The following is a 10,372-nucleotide window of genomic DNA, read 5'->3' as shown; positions in this document are numbered from 1 at the left end:
ATAATAATAATAATAATAATAATACAGCCATATTGATATATAATCATAAACTATTTGGCTAAATTGTTTCTTATTTTATTTAATCTATTGAATAATAATAATAATAATAATAATAATAATAATATAGTCATATTGATATATACTCATAAACTATTTGGCCAAACTGTTTCTTATTTTATTAATTTAATAATAATAATAATAATAATAATAATAATAATAATAATAATAATACAGCCATTTTGATATATAATAATTAACTATCTGGCCAAAATGTTTCTTATTTTATTTAATCTATTTTTAATAATAATAATAATAATAATAATAATAATAATAATAATAATAATAATAATAATAATAATAATACAGTCATATTGATATATAATCATAAACTATTTGGCTAAATTGTTTCTTATTTTATTTAATCTATTGAATAATAATAATAATAATAATAATAATAATAATAATAATAATAATAATCATGTAGTCATGTTGATATATACTCATAAACTATTTGGCCAAACTGTTTCTTATTTTATTAATTTAATAATAATAATAATAATAATAATAATAATAATAATAATAATAATAATAATAATAATAATAATAATAATACAGCCATATTGATATATAATCATAAACTATTTTGCCAAATTGTTTCTTATTTTATTGAATCTATTTAATAATAATAATAATAATAATAATAATAATAATAATAATAATAATAATAATAATAATAATAACAACAATAAATAATATTGGCATATTGGAATGTAATCACAAACTTTTTGGCCAATTTACTTCTAATTTTATTGCTTTTTTTATCACTTAAAAAATACAGCAAGTAACAACGTAACAGCAAGAATCAGTCACAATTACCTTCCAACATTTTAGATCCTTCACCCTGAATTTGATTGCATATTGTTAGCTTGCTAATGAATTTTTTAAAGGAATAACATATCTTTTGAAGCGTGTCATAAAGCCTTCAGTGAGTGAGTGAGAGAACAAATGAACAGGCAAGCTCTAACACATACTCATATATGTCACAACATAACAAGGGGACCACTGAGTGAAAATTCAGCGCTTCTGTCACGCCGTTGTTCCCCCTCAGGGACCGATGCTAATGCTACAGCTAGCGGCTGTGGAGCGTGTCTGTTCCCGAGGGAGTTCTGCGTTAACTCGGGGCCATTCTACATTATGATAATGGAAGGAACCGAGTCTACGGGCCCTAATCAGACACTGTCAGCCTTTAACACCGGCCTCAGGGCCAACCAGTCACCGCTACCATCACACTCTCTCAGCTTAGCACCCTCGTGTTTGTTTCCATTGCTAATACATGAAGTTTCTTAAACTGCACGTCATCTGGACGTTAAATAACTCAAACAAGGCCTGGGAGAGAGAGGTGTGCTAGAAACCGCTCAGATGAAGTCTTCATTTTAATGAATGTAAAGAAAAACACGAGGCTGACGGAATCCCTCAGAGGGAGACGCTTGGTTTTTTTCATTTGTGAAATCATTTACTCCACAGTATGACATCTGCCTTTGTTTAAAACAAGCTTGAATTTCCTGTAACAATCCCCCACACTGATTGCCATATGAGGTCCTTCGAATCTAAATAAACGCTCCCCGAGGCTCCAGCCCTTCTTCCAGCATTTCAAACAGAGCTGCCTCTTCCTGGCAGTCTCCTGTCTGTTCCTGCAAAGCATCCGCGCACCAATCCAGTTACTTTATCTCCTCCGCCACGCTCTCCTCATCTGCTTAGTGTCAGCTCGGGCCTATTAGGCAGATAAGGGCTTCCCTTGAATCTCTTACGGGCAGGGGTTTTTCGCCGTCGATTTCTCGCATGCCAACTCGAATCACGCTCTTACTCTCTATCGTTCTTTCTCTCCCGTTTCCCGCAGTCATTACGAGCAGGACCGCTCGGCGCTGAAGAAGAAGGAGTGGGAGCGGAGGACGCAGGAAGTGCAGCAGGATGAAGACTTGTTCTCCACCGGATTTAATCTGTTTGGTGAGCCGTACAAGGTAAAGGCCCAATCAGAGCCCACACACACACACACACACACATACCCACATGTTGTGTTTTCATGTTTTATGGGGACTTTCCATAGACGTAATGATTTTTATACCGTACAAACTGTATATTCTATCCCCGAACCCTAAACCTACCCGTTACAGAAAACTCTTGCATTTTTACATGTTCAAACAACATCCCTTAGGATGATTTATAAGATTTTTTCTACATGGGGACCAAGACATGTCCCCACAAGGACAAGGATTGCAGATATTGTCAACTTTTTGTAGGGTTTACCAGTAATGTAGGGTTTACCAGGCCAAACACACACACACACACACACTCTGGATGCTGAGGTGCTCTTAATATTTACACAACTTCTGGTTTCCACCCTGGGGTTCAGCAGGAATTGGTTTAAAGGAACGCTTATGATCAGGGTTATGTATTTTTTTTTTTAGGATTAAAGTTAGGATGTTAAAGGTGAGCTATATCAAAAACGTTTGAAAAAGCGTTTGAAAAATGGCGTAAAGTCAGCATGATTTGGTGTCCGTCAGCCATTTTACTTTCAGAAAATGTTTGTTAACATCTCTTTACGTCGAGAGTTGAGACATGTTTAAATTAATATATCAAACGTTTGAATATATTTAAATATTATTTACATACGTATTATTTAATTATTCAATTATTTTATGCACTTTCTTGTCATTTAGCATTTAGCATTTAGCAACCCCCCCCCCCCCAAAAAAAAAAAAAAAAACCTGTAGGAAATAACTGCATATTACAAGTAAAACTGAATATTCACATTGGTAGGGATTGGTTTTGTCCACTGGTACTTGAATTGTAAAAACTTGGCATTACATACCCCAAATGGAGCCTGAACTGAATGTGAATTTGCAGTTAATTAAGGAAAGGGTGGCATTTTTGCCCAGGCATTAAGCTTCTGCCTGCTGAGAACCAAAATGGTGACCCGGACGTGGAGGTTAAAGGTCATATTTAACTTCAAAGAGCATCTCGGCATATCCAATTGGCAATTCTACTTTTTCAAATATAGCTTCATTTGTTTTCATTGCCATAACCTTTATTACATTAACATAACTGCATAACTATTGCAGTTGTCACTAAGATTTTATAAAAGGTCTATCTACTGTAAATACCAATACTTACATAGCTATTTGGCTATTGGCTAACATGTCCTGCAAGTGTGGCGAAAGGAAAAAATGTTTTTGAGGCCTTGTCCACACTTATACGTTTTTGTTTGAAAAGTGTTCCTGTTCACGCTGGATTTCATCCTCTGAATTTAAGCTTTAGAAAGCCTGAACCTCGTCATCGGTCCTATTTTTTAAACTCCATTGTTGAATCGAATAGCACCGCAACGGATTTTTAAAAATGGTGGTTAAAATGAAATGATCAACCAATCAAAATGCGACATGAACTCAACCAATCAGCATGTTCAGAGACCAAGTCCCACCCCTGAAAGTTCCTGAACTTTGAAAAAGTTCTAGCTCGCGAGCAGGGACTTTCTGAGGGGGGAATTTTTACCGGAACTTCATTTAGACCCTGGTTTTGCAGTGGAAACACACCGAGTACCACCCCAAAGTCCCTAATTCCTTGGAATAGTTCCTGCGATGGAAACACAGCTTTAGTACACTCTTCATATTTCAGTCCTGCAAAGATGACATAAAATTTACTCGTAATTACTGTCCTGCGGCAAAACATGAGAGCAGTTGCGTTCAGACCAAACATATAATGGTGAGTGAGTGCGACCTGGCGCATCAGTGAATGGAGAGATATTTTGGAGAGGTTTTTCACATGCACAATAAGGTTAATTTGGCGTTTTCCGACATTTCAGTGTGGATATGAAACTTTTGGAAAACGCTTGAAAACGCTAGTGTGGATGGAGTGTTTTGAAGCAAAAGCGCAGTTTTCCAATGTATCCGGATTAATGTAGACGTAGCCTGAGAGTTACAAAATATATATATCTTTGAAATAACACGCGCTGAAGAATTGCGGACAGAATGACCTGGGAAATGAAAAAAGAAGTAAAAAAAGAAGTAAATAAGGTCAGTGTTGACTTCATGTTGACTTTAAAAGCTATTGAACATCTACAGTAGCAGTATAAAACACCTAGCACTTTTGTATGTCACCACTCGAGAACATCACTTTTATTGCGTCAATAAGTGTCAAGGTCGCCCTTCCAGCCTCAGGTAGCTTATCTGTTTCCTTAGCCGGCTGTTAGCAAGGGCCGAGACAGACCATCTCAGGGAGAGTGAAGCACTGTCATTACGCCGGTCCTAAGGTCCTCGGGGGCCAGAGAATGGGATCAATCTCCCCCTGTGCCTCTGTAGGTGAAGAACTGCCTCTTAACTCTATGCGCCATTACAACTGGATAGTGACTCGCCGCTTCCTCGTGCCTAAATTGTTCCATCTGTTTCGTTTCTGCGATACTGTCATGTAAACAGTTATGATGGGATGAGTTGTGGGACAGGTTATGACTACTTTTTATGGCATTGGTTTTGATCCAGGACAGGGATTTTCTTTAAATGGCAAGGACGTCTAGTAACAGTGACAGTGTCATTGAGAGTTTGGCAGTTAAAGGCCCCCTGAAATCAAAATTGAAGTTTTTTAGCTTTTAGTATGATTATATTAGCCTTAAGGCCCGTTCACACCAAGAACGCTAACTATAAAGTTAACTATAAAGACCATCCACACCAGCGGATAATATCGTTCTGTTTATAGCCGCTTTTCGACCAAGTAGTTACAGGAACTTAGTTCTAGGAACTGTCCACTTCTAAACAGTTCTAAGTTCTAACTACTCTCCCCCAAACTCGGTTTTGCTGTTTGCGTTCGCACTGGCCAAGTGGCCATAGGAACTGGTAGGAGGGGTAAGGGAGTGACGCAAGCACGGTGACTTTTATTTTGACGGCGCTGAGAACGCCAGAGCAAACAATGCTCGCATTCTCTGTGTTTATTAGTTAGCGATCTGTCTAACAGTACTGTTTAATATGTTATTAGATAAAACTGTTATAGAAAGTAGACAGTATATGAAAAAAAGGTTATTAGCCTATGCCGTGTGGTTGATGTCCAGTGTTGCTAGCTGGGCAGATAAACACAATCATGTTTGGCTTGGTCCCCTCAAAGTTGCGTTGGTTTTTCTCTTCAGCATAAAGGTTTAGACACCCATCTATGAAAAATTATGGCTTAAGGTTATGAATAAGCTGGTGTGTTCCAAAACAATGACAAAATTTGCATTTATGAGTCTCTCACTTCCGTTAAAATGGATCACAGATTTCACCGTGGACTTCAGCTTCTCATCACATCTTCTGTCCAATCAAATGCTCTCTAGAATCAAATGTATCATCAGCGCTCAGATTCGTTTCCATGGTGCTGTCAAGTACGACTTGCAGTCTGTGAGGTAAACTAAATGCTATTGGCTATTTGAAAAGGGGGAGGAGCCATTCAATATGCCCCGTCTTAGCTTCCTATTTCAGTGGAAATTATGTCAACTCATCACACAAAGCTGCGCGTTCCAAGGCGCTTCAGTGGGCCTTTAAATTACCATGATATTTGACGTTTTTCACATAAGGAATGCAAAAACTTTGATTGAGGGTTATCTGAGCTTGATCAAGATAGTTTGGAGTAGAATAAAGCATATGTCAGCTTGTATATTTTAGCTCTGTCAAAGTATCTGTGATAATTGGTGCAGATATGTAAAATGATTCATGAGCTTGATTTACCATCGTGAACATCCGAGTTTAGTTTACTAGAAGAGTTAATTCCCTCATAAATTGTCTTCAAACATAATGGCATCTGTAAACTGGAGCTTTGAAGCAAGGAATGCCTTTTTGTGGAAGAATTTTTCTGTTACTTCCCACAGAGCAGCAGTCGTAGAAACATGTAGTGTTGCCTTCTTTTTTGAGGGATAATTACAGTCCTCCTAAGACAAGGCACTCTCTCTCCCCCACTTTTTGGTTTCGCTTTTTTTCTCTCCTTAACTTTATATCTGCATTTGCTCTCTCTCTCTCTCTCTCTCTCTCTCTCTCTCTCTCTCTCTCTCTCTCTCTCTCTCTCTCTCTCTCTCTCTCTCTCTCTCTCTCTCTCTCGCTCTTTCTCTTTCTCTAATCAGATCTACACATGCCATTTATCTTCATCTGGGCCAAGGCCTCTTCCTCTTCCTCTGAAATTAGTTGCCTCAACATCAGAGCTCTCCACTTAAAAAAAAACAACAACTTCAGCCTCACATTTAAAGCTAAAATTGTGTCTCTGCTGATGTCAAGTCGAAGCTGCGAGCGTAGCTTTTACTCAGAGTTTTAATGTGAGAATCACTGGTCTTTGAAATACTTCCAGGGTGACATCAGGTGAAGGGTAAATTTGTTGGTTCTGTCGCTTTATTTATACAGCATTTGTAATAATAAAAATGGTCCCAAAGCAGCTTTACGGGGTGCCAAGACTAAATCCCCGGAGAGCAAGCGCAAGGTGTTTGTGATAATGAAAAACTCACTGAAAGTAAGGACGGTGGTTGACTACAAGGTGAACGTTTTCAGACTACAGTCACTCAGAAAGAAAAACTTCATAAAAGCCATCGGTCATAAATTCAATATCTCTGTTACATAATCTTTTTGTTATTTGTCTAAGAAACTACAGTGGCCCCAAAAAGTTAGTTTTGGTCAATTTAAATAGTACATTTAAAGGTATTGTGTGTATATATATATATATCATATTTTTGTCAAACTGATTGAAACCTTCTTCACATCCTGATAGGAATCAATAATTAAAAAGTGGTCTAAATATTAAAACATGTAATACAGTATATTTACTGTGGAAGTCTCAGGACTGAAAATATGTTTGTCCAACCATTGCATTTGGTCTGAATGCACTGATCAACATCTTCTGTCAACATGTATTTGCATATCTTCACGCACTCACGCAATCACACGTTCCTTAAGACTATGAAGAGTTGTAGACAGACGTCAGTCACCAAGCATCGCAAACAACCAGCAGCCGCCGCCTTACAGTCCCTCCTGAACCAAAACAACGAGCTTATGCTGCGTTCACGCCATGTCGTAACCGTAATTACAAGATGGCAACCTGTGACGTTCTAACTGGAGCTGTTCACGACCTCAGACTCGATCAGTCAGCACAATCAACGCTGAAACGAATCTGCAGCAGTCTGGTGGTACAACTGAAGCTCTGTGAGTTGTTTACATTCATTATTATTGTAATGTTGAGACATGAGGTAATTTAACTTCGTCTCTCATGATGCTTTGCAGATTCTGCTCTGGCTGTGTGTGTTCATGTGTTTTGAAGGAGGCGTGGCTTATCTTATGCTTTCAAAGCTAGCTTGCTATTGCTAGCCTCTCCGAAATTGCCTACCCTACCTTAAATGTACTATCCTGTCACTCAGTTCACAGTTGTCCTATAAAGCGAAATAAGGGGAAAAATGGTTTAGAAAACAAAACTCAGATTAAACCAAGAGCACTTGTTTGTGGCATTGCACTGCAAAAACATCACAGTTGAGCTTTGAGAACCCGCCTTGAGTCTTGAGTAAATCATTGTCACTCTTGTCAGCTCAAACTTACCTCCCTTTGTGTAAATTAGACTTATTATAGATTTACTCATAAAAACACAGAGCTATTTGCTTGGTGCAATTAATGTTGCGGTGTTAGGAAAGCAGGGGGTGAAATGAATTTAATTGAAAAGAGATGTTTGTTTATGTTTTGTATTGATCATGGCAGTTATTCATCAAATGATGGAGGAAAATGTTATAAACGGGCATATATCCAGACGTGAGGTGTAGTGTGTACACTTTCAGCATTGTAAAGAGCTGATTCAGGTGGATCTCAGTGGTGCTGGATTGTGTGCTCTGCCGCATCCTTTGTAATCTAGCACTGCAAGATAGGGAATTGCGCAGTGAAAATTGCATTCGGCACTAATTTTGTGGGCGCGTGTGCGGCGTTACCTGATTTGTGTAATTTCTTTAGTGAATCGGGCACAAAAAGACAACACAGACAGCACATGCAAATTAACAGTGCAATGAATAGGCACAATTCATTCTTACTGAATCCCCGCTTGGTCTCAATCCACAAGTGCACTGGACAAGGAGTGTGCCGTTTCTAGGGCTGTCCGGTGCACTGAACTGTTCATTCCTTTGAAATTCCCAGAATGCATTATGAAAAATAGTGAGCATTAATTGCTATCTGTGTTAATGGTAATACTTTACAATAAGGTTCCATTTTTAACACCACTAACTACATTAGTTAACATGAACTAAGAATAAACATTACAGCATTTTATTAATATTTGTTCATGTTAAATTCAACATTTACAATGCATTTTTACAATCAAAGGTTGTATCTGTTAATATGATGTAACGTATCTGAGCTAACATTAACTTTTTATTAGTTAATATGAGCAAAGATTAATAAATACTGTAACCAACTTACTGCCCACAATGATAACCAATGGAACCTTATTGTAAATGTTACCATGTTCACTTTTCATTTTGATTTTAGTAGTTAGTAATGGTATGTGCTTTTGATTATCATTATTAATATTATTATTTGTATTATTATTGTTGTGTGTTTAGCTTTAATTCATTTTTATTTCAGTTTTAGTAATTGTAATTGCAGTACTTTTTTACTTTCATTTTAGTTTCCAAGGCAACATTTTTCATATGTTTTTAAGGCTTAAATTTTATTTTCATCATTTCATTTTTATTTATTTATTTATTTATTTATTTATTTATTTATTTATTTATTTATTTATTTATTTATTTATTTATTTATTTATTTATTTATTTATTTATTTATTTGTATTATTCCATTTTCTTTTATTTTTTTCAGCTTTATTTTTAAATAAAGAAAAAAAAATAATAGTTTTAAATTTAGTTAATAACATCACTGTTATTTTGGGATTTACTGAATGCGTGGTGAGAGAAAATATACAATAACATATTGCAATGACTCAGAATTAGAACATTTAGTGAGAATTGTATCAAATTGAAAGACACACTCAATTAAAAATTATTTTAAAAATCACCTTGGCTCCAGTTAGTTAAAAGTCTTTGCAAAATAAATATGAATATGTGAATATGAAAAAAAACAAACAAAAAAAACTAGACTGTTTAATTATAGCTTAAGTCTGCAGAGACACTGGACTTGTACACTGTACTGGGGGAAAAAAAATGTCTCTCTTGATGATGTGAAATGGAGGCTCAAACAATTTCTGAGTGAGTTTGCATAGAGAATGTAATTGTTTCTGGCCCACAGGAATGTGCTGTCCCAGCATTCCTCGCTGCAGCTGTGCGGTTGCATCACTCTCCTGAATGATGTGCTGTGCATTGAACTCGACTCACTGTGTCCTGTCAAATGTGAGAGGGATTTGGAGCTCAAAGCGGGCGCTGAAGCAGAGCACAATGAAGGATCCAGACAGGAGCACTGTGAGAGCAAGCTGCCGCAGAAGACGCTGAAAGATTAACAAGAAAAGTGCCACGTAAATATGAGTACGCCCCCAAAATGGGAGCGAAAGTTTCGCTCGGAAACGATAAATAGCCGTAATTGCGCTTAATATTTAAAGGGATAGTTCACCCAAAAATGGAAATTAGCCCATGATTTACTCACCCTCAAGCCATCCTAGGTGTATATGGCAATCTTCTTTCAGACGAATACAATCTGAGTTATATTAAAAAATGTCTTGGGTCTTCCAAGCTTTAGAATGGCAGCGAATGGTTCTTTCTGTTTTGAAAAATATCCATATTCAAAACTTTATCGACTAAAATAATTGGAAGAGCCAGGACATTTTTTAATATAACTCAGATTGTATTCATCTGAAAGAAGAATGTCATATACACCTAGGATGACTTGAGGGTGAGTAAATCATGGGCTAATTTTGGGTGAATATCCCTTTAACAGGCTTTCTCCGTGTCATAAGTCACTATACCTTCCTCTTCACGAGAGCTAGGACATGAGCGCTTCGTTTTTTATTCCCTCGCCAACCAGTCTTTGCCGCCCTCCACCCCCCAAACACTCATCTAAGGCTGCTATTAGCTAATCCCCCTAAATCCTGTTTAATGGAACTGTGCCGTTAACAGCTATTTGGGACTAATTTACTGGTTCCCAGATCGCTTGGCACCTTCAAAGCAGTTCCAGTGGTGCTAGCGCCATAGCTCGAGTGCCCCCGCCGCCCCTTCTGCTTGTTTCCCACATCAACCTTCCCCCCCCAGTGTCCCTTCGTGGCCTTTCACTCCTGTTGGACATGCTTTCTCTGTGCAAGGCTGTTTTTAAAAGCTTTCAGCCAGCCAAGGTCAGACCTCTGGAGCTGCTCCAAGAGTTTTCTACCGTCCCAGTCACAGAGAGACTTTTCTCTTTCT

The 10,372-nt window shown here is 37.5% G+C and overlaps 1 protein-coding gene across 1 annotated transcript in view; it reads left to right on the top strand.

Moving 5' to 3' along the window:
* aff2 (AF4/FMR2 family, member 2) overlaps positions 1 to 10,372 on the top strand; it is a 238,555-nt gene that overhangs the window by 52,017 nt on the left and 176,166 nt on the right. Inside the window, exon 2 of the mRNA XM_081382590.1 lies at positions 1,898 to 2,018. Within this exon, the coding sequence (XP_081238716.1) occupies positions 1,898 to 2,018 (121 nt within the window). The remainder of the gene's footprint in view (positions 1 to 1,897; positions 2,019 to 10,372) is intronic.

Source organism: Scardinius erythrophthalmus (assembly GCF_964197995.2).
Source record: "Scardinius erythrophthalmus genome assembly, chromosome: 13".
NCBI lineage: Eukaryota > Metazoa > Chordata > Actinopteri > Cypriniformes > Leuciscidae > Scardinius > Scardinius erythrophthalmus.
The sequence above is the reverse complement of the archived record's forward strand: the minus strand, read 5'-3'. Positions and strand labels throughout refer to the sequence as shown.